Source organism: Odontesthes bonariensis, chromosome 4 (genome assembly GCF_027942865.1).
Source record: "Odontesthes bonariensis isolate fOdoBon6 chromosome 4, fOdoBon6.hap1, whole genome shotgun sequence".
NCBI classification, from domain to species: domain Eukaryota; kingdom Metazoa; phylum Chordata; class Actinopteri; order Atheriniformes; family Atherinopsidae; genus Odontesthes; species Odontesthes bonariensis.
The window spans coordinates 11102600-11117356 of NC_134509.1; the positions used below are offsets into that span (position 1 = coordinate 11102600).

The 14757-nt window shown below is 40.7% G+C and overlaps 1 protein-coding gene across 2 annotated transcripts in view; it reads left to right on the forward strand.

Moving 5' to 3' along the window:
- Nucleotides 1-14757, forward strand: part of ctnna2 (catenin (cadherin-associated protein), alpha 2) — a 303521-nt gene that overhangs the window by 219567 nt on the left and 69197 nt on the right. For both annotated transcript variants that reach the window (XM_075462955.1, XM_075462956.1), the window contains one exon: nt 3735-3887. In XM_075462955.1, the coding sequence (XP_075319070.1) occupies nt 3735-3887 (153 nt within the window). The remainder of the gene's footprint in view (nt 1-3734; nt 3888-14757) is intronic.

Consider the following 14757-nt stretch of genomic DNA (forward strand, 5'->3'; position numbering starts at 1 on the left):
TAAGTCCCTGGATACAAAACAAGTATGTGAAGCAAAGGTCAAATCGGCAAATTTGGGAAAAAAATGAATGAAATAAATGTCTGTGTGTATGAATTCTCTTTAAAAGAAAGAAAAAAGCTGTAGACTTAACCCCTACCAGCTAAATATAAGATATATATTCTCCAAACAGGCCAAAAGAAAAAGAAAACAAATAGGACTCATTTTAGGTCCGTGAGGGATCATTGTCTTACTGATCCCGTGAGCCACAGTAACATGAAACTGGTCGTCGTTAGTCCTGAGAAGAGAAGGTATTTAATTTCATGGTATTTAACACCCTACGATGCCCTTTTACTGCACAATTGAAATAAAAAGGAATGTATCTAAATTAGTAGTTTCTGATTGATTATTGCACCTTATTCCCAGATGTTTTTTCTTTGTCCCCATCAGCATCAGGGCTTCTTGATTGACCAACTGACGCTGGCAGTTAGAGGGCAGGTGTATTGATTTTAGGTACAAACCAAAACCTTAATGAAAGTTTCCTTGAATTATTATCTCTGCTTCAAGAATGTGGCTGAACAAGCGTATGAATACCTAGATATTATTTAGCCATCTATTCCCATGTCAATTTATTTTAAAGCACCAAAGCCGATGAACATGAAGAGTCATACAGATGTCGTATATATTTCTAAACTCAATACTTCTCATTACTTCTCAACTAATTTAATGACAGGAGTAGAATGATTTGGACTCCATCAGAAACTGCGCGATGGCTTTCAAACTTGCAAACAGCCAGTTTCCTCTCATTTCCTGTCTCGTCGTTTCACGTCAGGCTTTCCACTTTCCCTCAGACGCATGTTATCTATTCGACTTTATGTTCTGTTATGTCAAAAGAAATCTTTCAAAGTAAAGTTTAAAAAAAAAAAAAAAAAAAAGAAGCAATATGAGCTCGCTCATTTGAAAGCCATTTCAGGTGCGTTACACCGAGGAATATTCGCCCGGGTTTGGCTTAATGCACAACCAGTGTACACCTGAAATCAAATGATAGATGGTACATGATAGATGAAGAAAAAACACATTTCTTTATCTTTGTTCGTGTCTCTGGCTCTCATTTTCGTCTTCGTTTTTTTATCATGTTTGACGTCGTGTAAATCTGACGTGATCTTTCACTGTTATATAAGATGGATGCTGTCCTACTCTTTGGATTTATGGGCCACAGCTCCTATAGGCCCGACAACAGCCTTCAGCTGTTGTCTGCTCCTTCCTCTGATAATAGTTGCTAGGTAAAAATGTGTGTAATGGTAGATCAAAGTCCCCATCAGCACCAGGGCTCAAATTAATGTTGCAGAAACACTGAAAAAGAAACCAAAAATCACAAAAAGTCAGTTAATCGCAGATAAGGATGGCACACGACCGAGCTCTTTTCACCTATCGCTGACTAATCGTGCGTTCCACAACCACTCTCTCCTGTGCAGCAACAGCACTAACAAAGTGTGAAAAAAACAAAAATTCTATCGGCTCCGATTCCTCACCCTTCCCACCAGGTGAGATGATAGAAAGGTGACACATTTGCGCGGATGAAGGGTCTGTTCTCTCTGAACGATAAGGGCTCGCACTATTCACATTTAAAAAATGCCAGAGTTCATCAGCCCTGTTAGAAAAGCATTCTGTTTTGATTTCGCAATCCATCTCACGCTCATATCTTCAAAGCCGTAAACTGCGAGTTACCAGGGGAGCTTACAGAAAGTGAGGGTCTCAGGAATTGTAAAAATACCCTCGCAGATGGTCCTGCCATGTCCACTCAACTGGCCTGTTCTGGTCTGATTCCAAAGGCACCAGCGATGGATTTTCTGCCCTTGGAAAGTCATAATTCTCCATTGTTCTTCTCTTCTCTGCGGGCTGGCAATTAAGTTTGTAATGGCTGCTGGTGATTTAAGTGCGACTGACAGTCTTACATAAGATTTCATTGTTGGACGAATTAATTTTCTCTTGTCAGTCAAAGCCATCTCTACCCTTTATTGCTTTTTTAATTTAAGAATACGGTCGCTATGTTTACCATGCATTTAATGATAAAAGGTATCCTGAAAAGGGAGACAAATCTCTGTCATTCATGCTTTTAAGTAAACCCGTGTGTTATTAAATGTTGTCATGCGTGTTTATAGATGAGCGATAAGTGAAGAGAGACACATGTGTTTTTTCTTAGTTTTTTTTTAATAATGATTTGGCAAAAATGAATGAATCCATTTGACTTCATAATAATAATGCATTTCTGTTACAGCACTATTGCAATTACAAGCACAATAATTTTACTATATCAGCATAATAATATAGACGGTATTAGACCATAGTCCTGGAACTCATGCAAACACCAGGACCTGCTGTAGATGGAACATATAATCCTATTTTCTGTTTGCCATTATTTATTCTTACTGTTAACTTTTTTTTTTCCATAATGTTTGTGTCCATCTTTCTGTCTGAATGTGAAGAACTCCTTAGATAGTAAGATAAGTGACACGCCCACGGCCGTTTTCTAGTGTTTCCAGGGATTTTGGGCATCTCATAGGATATTTTGACATCTGCGTGACTGAGATCTGAGACGATTTATTTTCCCATAAAACAATGATAAAACATCCTTTGAGAGTTTGATGCAAAAATGATTCCATAAACAAAGACGTAAGTCACAACGTCTGTCCCTTTTTAAAAGTACTTAAGGGAAAAGCTGACACCTTACAAGCAATTTACACACATGCCCGTTGACAGCTGTCCTTTTGTTTCTTTCTACTCTTCCCTCCCGCATTGCCCTTCTGTCTCTGTCCATTCACTGGATTATGTTACTACACCAGCCGCGATTCCTTTATGAGTACAACGGAGGCTCAGCCTCCTGTGCGAAATCACGAGAACATGGTTTACCAATGTGTATTATGTAATGCTTTAGCCGACTTTATAACATTGCTATTTCAGATCCAGCTCCATAGAAATGCATGTGCTCAACCTAGAGATGAAATCAGTCAGTAATAGATCCGCGGTTCGCCTAATCTGTGCTTGCGTTTTTTTTCCCCCTCATGACAACACCAGCGAGTCGAGTCTCACTGGACTTCAATGGCATGTGTGAATATGCGCTTACTCAATGGCAGAATGCTTAACGATTATTGGTTATTGCCGAGAATATTTTCTGCTTCCGGAGACTCAGCCTCACTGGGAGTGAACGGAGAAATTGAGCGAAGGGCGGGGAGAGGAGACTGAGGCTCCGACTTGTTATTGGGTGACTGTCGTGTCAGTCGTTTTTTTTTCTTCGCAAAAATATAGACAGGCAGCGAGACTCTCGTGTCAGTCCCATGCGGATAATGCGAGCTGAGACGTCTAGTCCTGTGAGCAAGTAGAAGCTATTCATTGCGGTATATCCCAGTTTTGTGTACATATTCTTAATATTATCTTTCGAATAAAGTGTTAATAGTGTTGTCACGTGCGTTACCTTTTTGTATTCCCCTCGTTTCGTGTGTGGGGCCATTTGTTGCTCAGGGCCAATGTAGGGTGTGTGTCAAAATTGAATAATTTTTCTCGCTTTTTCTTTGTAATCTGGACATATTGTAATTTACCAGCCTCCCCTGTTTGACAGACTGCCAGCTGCCACTGTACTACACCATATTCATCACAGCACTAAGTGAAATGTTATCATTGCCAAATGTTATACAGTGAAGTCATCCTCAATATTATTAATATTGTGACCTCCTCGTTGTGTCTCTCCCTCTGTGTTGTAGCTGAGGAAGGCGGTGATGGACCACATCTCCGACTCGTTCCTGGAGACCAACGTCCCTCTCCTGGTGCTCATTGAAGCAGCTAAGAGTGGAAATGAGAAGGAGGTCAAGGAGTATGCCCAGGTGTTCCGTGAACATGCCAACAAGCTGGTGGAGGTCAGTTATGCATTTTCCTCCCACTGCTTTCTCTGTGCTATTTCATCGGGACACAAATATAGAGATATTAGTGAGATGCAAATGTGTTTTTTTTTTTTTTTTTTTTTTTTTTTTAATCCTAACAAGAAATTTAATCAAAACATATCTATATTTAACAGGAATAGTGCATTATTTAGTATTATTTTTATGTATTGATTAGAGATGATGCAGCTTACCCCAGGGTTAATGATCACACATGACATTACACTGTAATGCAGAAGTCAATGTCTGCACCATTTCCAACTACACACTCTGTACAGATCTTGTCTACTCATGCTTGCCTTCACTGGTCAGAAGCTATACAAACAGCTTTCCTCCCGAACAATGGGGCAGTGTTAATGAATCATTTACAGTGTCCTACAAGAATCCAGATACTTCTCGCTTCCAAACATTTTCTTCCTCTGAATTGCAGGAACAGCAGTTGTGGACACGATAAGACTGCGAGCTATAACTTGAAGCCTCAACCATTATTGACTATTGTTTCTTTTCATTTTTAGGAGCAACATAATGAATGTGTGGCTTAGTAGAGTAGTAGTTACATCTTTGACCTGCTGATGATGTGTTTTGTCTGTGTGTGTGTGTGTGTGTGTGTGTGTGTGTGTGTGGGTCTCCAGGAACTAACTATTTTTATGTAAATACATCAACAGATTTTTTCCACACATTTATTTATTCATTCGTTCGATGTTTCCAATGACTAAAGCCTTTTATGGGAGCTGCATGAATATTTAAGTGCGGACATGCAACTGCTCACCATTGCTCCAGCTCACTTCGAGAGGCACAAACGATGCCAACTTTTTTCACGCTCTATGTGTCTGAGTATATGTTTTGTTGTCTCTTTGGCTTGATTTGTGGAAAACACTGAAACTGTATTGAGGCATAAAGACAAATACGTGAGCTCCATTCCGACATATTAATGACAACTTCAGAACAAGCAGGTGCACGGTGGTCAAAAACCAACATCACAGAATTCTGCTGCAAGAATAACTTAAAAGCTAATGCTTTTGTTCTCATGGTCATTTGAAAGGAGCCTTTAGAATACTTCATGTTGGCCCTTCTTAACATACTGTCACTTAAAACGGCACTCTCGCTCCCTTTGACATCAGCTGAGAAGAGTGAGTGATTGGTGTGCCCTTTCGGTCTCCCCTAGCTGTTTGCTGATGAGACTAATGCTACGCTCTGAATCAGTCCTTTGCATCCAGTAATGTTGAAGCTTTGTTTGGCCCAAAGGACATTTAAGATATTCTGTTCCTCTCCTGAAGGACAAAGGGGAACATTTTATGTTGTTTTTTGAACAAGAGAATTTTATATGCCAAGGACATGGGGGTGATTAAATAAAAACTACTCAAATTAAAAAGTCCAGTGCTTTATCTCTAATTTCTAATGATTGGTGCAGATCCGCATCTGCACCAGAATGTGTGGCACCTTCGCCCGCGCTCCCCCTTTTGACCTGGTTACTTGAAATTTTTAGTTTTTTTTTTTTTTTCTTGTGTAATCTAGAGCCCCTTTCACACTGCGACCTGCTTCCTTAGCGGGTCCAAATTGCACCTTCGACCCGCTTCAAGCAATGTGAACGCTTGGCGTGTTAGTGACCTGTGTCGCCTGAAGCCGAGTTCAGGGGGCGTTGCCTAGTGGCAAAGCGTCACACGAAACACATAAAATGCTGGGCGTGTACAATGACATAGGCACAAGCCATGCGAGCCATTCGAGGTAGGGTTAAATACACCTTGAGGACTCGTTTTTGCAATTGTATATGCAGTTCATGGAGATGTTATTTTACGGGGTGTGGATGGTTACAACGTGGGATGCCGCCGAAGAACATATGCGGAGAATACAAGAGCACTATAGTCCCCGAAATGTGGCGGTAAATAACGTCCTCTGCTCGGAGGCTGAGGAGCTCGCGGGCCTCCTTGTCTCCCCAGTTGGCCATATTAAAAGATGTCTCGAACTTGATGTAAAACAGAGTAAAACTTGTCCTCACCTGTCGCTGTTGTTCTGAATCGGCTGTCCATTCTGTCTTTTAAACTCCTCACGTCACGCCACGCCCACGTCCGACCCGCGTCGATTGCGTTCACACCAAACTCGGCTCGGCAAAAAGACTAGGGTCTGACGCGGGTCGAAAGTCGAGTTGACGCGGCTGCCCGGGTCGGCAGTGTGAACGCAACAGCGGACACGCTAAATTCACGGATTAAACGCGGGTTATTCGTCAGTGTGAAAGGGGCTTAGATGACACACACAGTTGAATTCATGTTTTGAGCACAGTGTTATCTCCATGGCAGCTCTTGTGAGTAGATGCGGTAGTTTCTTACTACCACAAAGCACCATTTCCAAAGTTAAACCAATACTATGTAACATTTCTACCTTAAAATAACAGCTTGAAAAAAATTGTGCGGCTAGAATGAGTTTTAATATTACGATAGGCCTGTCTCCTATGCCCTTCGGGGGTCTGAATTGGAAAAACTGCGCTATGTAACTTTGCTGGAGCGGCACGGTAGCGGCCCGGTAGTGGCCCGGGAGCTGAGCGGAAGTACTTCCACTTGCTTTCTGGCACACCTACCGCAAAAACAAATAGACCCCTCTCACGCTCCCAGGTACATTTGATTACTCTTACCTTCTCGGTCGACATAGCTTGCACCTTCTGACTCCTCGCCGGTTCGTCAACAAACGTGAAACGTGAAAGCAAAAGGGTGTTGTATTTACGACAGTGTAACCGTACATTACCTCCAAGCCTGTAGGGGGAGCTCCATAGTGGGCTTTTTGAGAAGTTACATTGTATCGCTTTAAAGTCATGTTTGTGACCATATGCCGGCTGCAATTGCAGACTTTCTGCATTCATCGTGGAAATGCACCCTTGCAGTTATTTTGTAATGCTGATAAATAATGCTGTACTGCTCTCCGTTTGACATCTGTCGGATAACGGCCACGATAGAGTTGACACCATCGCGAACCTCAACCTGAAAATTGCACCGTGCAACATGATCGGCCCGAAATGTCTCCCAAACTGGCAGGAGACGGTGCTTCTTTAGGGAAGGGATGAACTTGCAGCCTGCAAACTCTATTTTTAGCATTATGGAGCTATCTTATTGATTTCTATTCAGGATTCTTTAATTGACGGATCTCTCTCCCTTATAGTCTCTCTTCATGGTCCCTTTATGCTTCTCTGACTCGCCTTTTACATTCAGGTTGGCTGCTAGTAATGTCATATTGACACATCATCAATGTCATGCGACTATAAATGGGTTTTATTTTTTAAGACAAGAGCAAAGCACTTTTTAAATTCCACAGCCATCATGACAGGATTGCTAAAAATGGAGCCCTCAAGTGAGAACTGGTCAGCTCTTGAGTGTTTATCCCCACCAAAGCAGAACAAGAACCAATTTCGTAAGTTTGAAGGTCAATAATTTCATTTTTGGGCATATATTATGTCAGACTACTTTTTTTTTTATCTAGGTCTGAGTGAGGTCATGTGTTTTTTAGTTGGATGGAAAGAACTAAAATGTAGAAAGGCAGTCTGACATGCTACTCGACACCCTGATGGATCCAGGGCGATTTAGGTGGGGAAAAAAAAACCTTGATCTTGTCATTCGAACGTGGATTCATCATACTATAACTGACCGAGCACAAATGGACCTGAAATGTAGTTTTTATGCAATAATTACACCCTTTGTCAGTACGGATTTCAGGTGAAGTTCTTCTGCTGCAGTTATCTACAGATATTGATACCTCGTAGACCTGCGGTTCCAGGGTGTTTTTGTCGGTGACATTATTGATCGAACATGACCTTGGCAGTAATAAATTAGGAAGTAAATTGTTTTCAAGTGATTTTATTGATGTAGCTTCTACAATGAGGCGTCATAACACTGACGCTTTTTTTTTTTTCTTCGATGACAATTACTATTTTTAGATATGCAAAGTCAGTGCTGCAGAGAAAGAAATGAAAATTAAGCACTCACTCCAAATTTAAGTTTCACAATAGTATTATGTACAGCAATGTAAAAATGTCACAAGCCATCTATCATTTCTTTATGTTTAACGTTATATTTGCCTTATTATATATTGTGCTTTTACTTTTTGCAGTCTCTTAAAAAATAAATTTTAAGTGTTTATATTTTGGATGTCAAGTCGCTATTAACTCAAACACTCAATAGCACAACCTGCAAGGTTATCCAGTCTGTTCCCTCTCCCTCTCCCTCTCCCTCTCCCGTCGATCTGTCCCTTGCTTTAACTTCAGATGATGCTGCATTTGTTGCACCATGAAAATGGAAACTTAAAACTCTTTGAGCCAATACTGAACTACCGGTACTTTGGTCAATGTTGTACATTCAAATTCGTCTTTGAATGCATCATCAGTACATTACTGGTGGCAGGTGTTCTCAAAACTTTAACAAAACAGAGGAACAGAACCACAGTGAAGCCTCGGCTTGATTGAGGAATCGCAATGCAAGTTATTAGACAAGTGAAATGTAAATTATTGAGAATAAAATGGCCAGTCAAGTATTTAAATATAAGTTCCGTGCGTGGTCTGAGCGCTCAGGCTATTTACGGTATGCCCTCTAATACTGTAATAACATGCTCCAGGAGTTATTCAGTACCACAGATCAGGGGCAGACCCTGAGAAAGAGAAGGTCGGAGGGAATTTGAATGGGTCACTCCACGCCCTAAAGCGATCCGTTTGAATAGAGATGTTAATCAATGGGAGAAAAGGGAGCCGATGTACGGCCTTTTGTGTTGTTTTGACCAAAGCATGTCACAAACATTTCATCAAGACCTCAGGAATTTGTGTAAGCTTGTGGAAAAGGGGAATAATATGTCTCCCTCGAAGTCCCCTTGAGGAATAGTTCATCAGGTTTTCTGAAGGTCCTTATTTAGAGTCCAGTCACTGTACCTGACTATTTTCATCAAGCTACTTAACACTGACACTGAATCATCCAAGCATACAGATTCCCCCATCTAAAGGGATGAACCACCGTTTAGTCTACACATGACCGACAACTTGGGAAATAACCAATTTGTAAATGTTATCTTCAGGCACCAGAAGCCTGTCACAAGGATTCACAATTATTTTTACATAATACAAACATTTTTGTTTTGTTGCAATTGTGAAAAACGCCTAATATAGCACATCCTGACAGACCTGAAATAGCATCTTTGCCCCAACAACATGATTCCTGAAGAGCTATTAGCTAGAAACACGATGTAGACATATATCAGCATGATGTGCAGTGTGTCCTTACAAACTGGGGAAACTAGACAAGTGGAGGACAAAAGAAGTAATGGCAGACATAAAAACTATATTTACAGCAGATGAACAGTAACTCAGAGTGGGTTCCTGAAGCTATAAGACAATACTCCAGGGAAACCTCACACAGGAACTGAGAGATTCATCTGAACCTTCCGTCAAATCATTTACTGTTGGCCAAAGCATCATCAGACATGTTCTTCATGGAAGGGTAGCTGTCAAGAAGCAATTCTTATGGAAGGGAAAAGGCTGAGATATGTCAGGATGACACAAGAGCAGGACTGAAAATCAGTGGCTACAGGTCTTATGGAGGGATGAATCCTCCCCACAGCCCAGACCTCAACATTGCTGAAGCAGTGTGGGATCATCTTGAGAGAGAACGGAACAAAAGGCAGCCAACATCCAAAGAAGAGCTTTGGGATGTCCTTCAAGAAGGCTGGAGAACCTTTCCTGAGGACTACTAACAACAAAGCCTGTCTAAGAGAGCTGGTAGTGTCAAAGTATGCGGTCGCTACTACCCAATACTGACTTTCATTAGAATTCTACAAACTGTTTTTTTTTTTTTTTGCCTTAATTACTATATTTCTAGTTATGTTTACATACACTTCAATAAATCTCTGCCTCGTGGCAATGTACGAAGATGTTGGGGTTGGATCAAGACCTCTGAAAAGTACCGTGCATCACAGTTTCACGAAGCTGGAACTGTATGTTTAATTTGACTGAGAAGAAACGCACATCTGTCATTGTCCCAGATCAACACAAAGATCGCAAACATCTCACCACAAGTACAGATAGATAGTGCAAGTTGTGAGGAGATCCTATGTAAAGTCGTATGCATTTGACAAGGATTCATACCTGGTAATATCACTGTCATCATGTCATCACCATATTTTGTGCCGTCACAGATACAGACATCATAACGGCCGCTGTCACAGGCTTTTTGGTATTTTAGAGTAATTAACAGCGTGATCATGATTGCTGTCATGCTTCTGATGTCAGGGAGCCTTTGGCTTGGAGTTTGGCCATGATATAAAAAACAAAAAAAAAAGCTCCCCGTCATCAGGCCTGTTGGGTTTCAGTTTCACCACGGTTTACAATCACTCTTTTCCCCACTGCCGCTCTCATCTCACGTCTCTTTAGAGCGAAGTTCACCTTGCCGGCTCCCTTAATCACTTAATGTTCATTACATGAAATTGACCAGTAACAGGAAACCAATAATTATTAAGCTGGGTATATGATTGGTTTAAAGTGTCATGTAATGGATCCGTGAAAGTTAATGAAACTGACCTGCCGCAGTCAGCAAAAGAGTGTCTTTCACTCCTTAATTAAATTGTCATATTATTAATCTTGCCAGGCAAACGCTTCATGTGCCGATTGTAAATTCCTCTCTAGCCTTTCATGTGTAGACTACACACATTGTAAAAAAATAAAAATACTAATGTTTTGATATTAAGTGAGGGAATTTACTCACCGAAAGGAAGTAAACATAAGCTACAAGAAGAGAGATTGTGCTCATAAGTGTAATTATCCATTTGAAAAGTTTGTAAGAACTGGGAGACTGGGGCGTTTTGCTGTAGGCCAGGATTAGTGGAGTAATGGTTCTAACAAGAGGTGAATCTTTTCAATTGTCATCCAGCACAATTTGGTGTTCATCCAGAGACCAGCTAAACTAAAGGAAAGTCTGTACAATGCCGTTGAATAATCCCTGCGTCACGTCAGCTTTGTGTCTTTATTGTTTATCTGCTGCTGTTAGGCCACCGTTTACATGTCATACTTATGCTGAGGGATTGTTCTTACTTTGGCTGGTGCATTAAAAAAAAATGCCCGCGCTCTCTTAATTTTTCTCAAGCAGCCACGTATTCCTCTAACGTCTAACAATTTGCTTCGACCGCTTTAACCCCCAGCGGCTAACAGGGAGGGGAATCTATCCCAGCTGACATTGGATGAGTGATATTTCAAAGCCCCAGCCATCCAACACATTCACACTCAAAACTTTTTTTGCTCTAAGGGGACTGTGCTAACTTCATTCTGTATCTCTATTCTTTTTATTTATCTACGGGGTCTGATCCCTGTTTACTGCCATCTATTTTGCAGATATATAATTACCACTCTTCATTTTACTTCATTTTACAGCGCCTGTCACTTTCAATGGCACTGGAAATCGAGCTCATAATTAAATTACTGCACACCAATGTGAAAGGGATGAATATCCAATATTTTAAAGTTACCAAGGTTCCTTTTTATTGCCACTGCAATGAGAATGTATTCGTGCCAGCGATTCTTGGACATCTAAAGGATGTTACGCTCCATCACTATTCTAATACCAGAATGAGATTTCTCTCTCTCTGACCTTGACTCCATGTTTGAGTCGATGTCTTGTAAAACTTTGGTATCATGAAGGACACTTCTACTTCTGCCTTACCTCTAAAACGTCTCAGCATTCATTTTAAAACCCCAAACAGAACTGCTTAGAAGTTCGGTGCGTCTGTATTCGAGGTTTTTCGGCTCCTGTCATTGCTTTTTTTCCCAGCTTAACTCTGCATTGTCTCATATTGTTCTGATCGTTTCATTTGTGAATCTTGTATAGATTGCTCACCACACCCGTCTATTTCTCTCGCCGGCTCCTTGTTGACCACTGAAATCCCTGTTGATGATGCTGAAATTACACACTAGCTTATATATGCACCCATTTGGCGCAGCAGTTTTACGACCGCCTCATTTCTGGAATGCGTAAATTGCTGTATCTGTTGTCGTATTGTTTAGCAGTTCACTTTATTGTCAACAGATCATTAGCTTTTCCTGCTTTTAGTTCACAACTTACACTCACTATACATTTGACATGAGCAGAATCAAAGGGAAAGTGTGATTATGCATAATCAATATGAAGTGGAATGTAGGCAATACTGAACCGGCCTTCGGGACTCAGGAACATGAGACAAACTGCAGCAGCTAATATTATCCTAGGGGTCACTGCTTTGAGCTCTTTGCTGGACAGTCACCCGGGAAGTGCATGGATCACTGTTTGAACAGATGTATTTGTGATGACCTGAACCTTTAGGCCAACAATAATCCTCCCTTTCAGTCAAAGTTATCAGCCTCACTGAAAATCTGCCTTGGTAAGATAAAGCCACAGAAGCTCATGAAATGATATTCAACACCCCGCATCATCCATCTCGGGTATTTCTCTTTATGAGTTATTTTAAGTGGAGCTCGCAACACAAATCATTCTCACATTTGGCAAAGTTACGCGAGCGAGTTTAAACCTGTTCACCGAGGCTTGGCAGTTTTTTCAGTTCAGTTGTCGACCGTACATTTTTTTTAATACTGATACTGGCACACAACACAGATAATGGCCCGGGTCAGTCCAAAGCTCTTTCTCGGTTATGTATATATGATTTTAAGACGTTGGTAAGGTACAGAATGGAATTGTTCTTCTTTCCTCTGACAATGACTGTGAGTAAATCTGAATGCACCCAGGTTCTTGCAGAGTTACAGTTATTCACAATGGAAGAAAAAGGAGGAAAACATCTCTTTACTCGAACAAAAAAGGGAAAGGATGTTTAATGGGAGGTTTAACCTGTTTTTTTATTGGAAAAATACTTTTTGTTTGGATTTGTTTTTCTTCCCTTTCATGCATGTGGCGTTGCTACTAAGATAACTGAGATAAGAGGACTTCACACAGCGCCTTTGAGTCTTTGTTTTGTTTTTTCCTCTCCCTGCATCCAGTTTATTTGGCCTCTTAGCACTTTTCTCTCCATCAAAGATACATAATGGACACATCTGAGGTGTCCATTAACTGTATTTGTTATTACAGGCCTTATTTAGACAGAAAGTGCCGAGTCATTGATGCCCATTAGAATTCAGAGACAGGATTGTGAAATGGCATAACTGTATGGGGGGGGAAAACAAAAACAAAGGATTATTTTATTTTTTTTAACAGAAATGGGGTGTAAAAGAAAAAGCTACATTTTCTTTGTGGGGAAAAAACATTGGTGCCATTGGTTAATCTATGACTGTACCTTTTTTAAGTTTAATTTAGGTTACACTAAGGATAGATATACTAATTCATATGGATGGATCATATCTGATGAATTAGATAAATTAATTACTTAATCACTATGCAGCATAACTTAGTCAAGAACATGTTCACAAAGGCAAGGCAATTTTATTTATAAAGCACAATTCGTACACAAGATAATTCAAAGTGCTTTACAGCTACATAAAATCACAATAAGGTAATAACATCATTAAAAAAATTAAAATTGAAAATTGAAAAAAATTAAAAAAAAACATTAAAAATAATAATTAATTAATTAATTTAAAAGTGAAGAGTGCAGATAAAATACTTTCAGGTGTCATATGCACAGCTAAATAAAACTGTTTTCAGTCTGGATTTAAACATTGTCAGAGTTGAGGCCTGTCTCGCATCTTCTGGAAGACTGTTCCAGATTTTAGGAGCATAAAACTGAAACGCAGCCTCACCTTGTTTAGTCCTGACTCTGGGCACCAGCAGGAGACCCCTCCCTGAGGTTCTCAGAGCCCGAGTTGGTTCATATGGCTCTAACATGTCAGAGATGTACTTTGGCGCTTGACCATGAAGAGACTTGTACACAAGCAGAGCTGTTTTAAAGTCTATTCTCTGAGCAACAGGAAACCAGTGCAGAGACCTGAGCACTGGAATAATATGGTCGTATTTCCTAGTTCTAGTCAGGACTCGAGCAGCAGCGTTCTGGATGTACTGCAGCTGTCTTACAGCCCGTTTAGAGAGCCCAGTGAGCAGGCCGTTACAGTAGTCTAACCTGCTGGAGACAAACGCATGGATCAGTCTTTCTAAGTCTGGTTTAGAGACTATTCCTTTGATTCTGGCAATGTTTTTTAGATGGTAAAAAGCTGCTGATGTTACAGATTTAATGTGGCTGTTAAAGTTCAGGTCTGAGTCCAATATTACCCCGAGATTTCTAACTTGATAATTAGGTTTTAGAGAGAGAGTCTCAAGGTGACTGAGAACACTTTCTCTTTGTTTCTGTGGGCCACAGACAATGATTTCAGTTTTGTTTGAGTTTAGCTGGAGAAAATTGTTTTGCATCCACACACTGATCTGTTCGATGCAGTGACACAATGTATCTTCAGGCTCGTGTTCTCCTGCCGTCAGTGACACGTAGATCTGAGTGTCATCTGCATAGTTGTGGTAGGACACATTATAGCTGCGTATTAGCTGGCCTAATGGAAGCATGTACAGATTGAACAATACGGGTCTCAGGATTGACCCCTGGGGAACCCCACAGGTCATAGCCATTTGGTCTGAGACACAGTTACCAATTTCAACAAAATATTTCCTGTACTCCAGATAGGACTTGAACCAGTTTAAAGCACGACCAGAGATTCCCACCCAGTCTTCTAATCTCTGTAATAAGATCGCATGGTCAACTGTGTCAAAGGCAGCACTCAGGTCCAACAGAACTAAGACTGTGACTTTACTTGTATCTGTGTTTAGGCGGATGTCATTTGTCACCTTGATCAGAGCTGTCTCAGTGCTGTGGTGGGGCCTAAAGCCTGATTGGAAAGTATCAAAAGCATTGTTAGACAGGAGAAAGT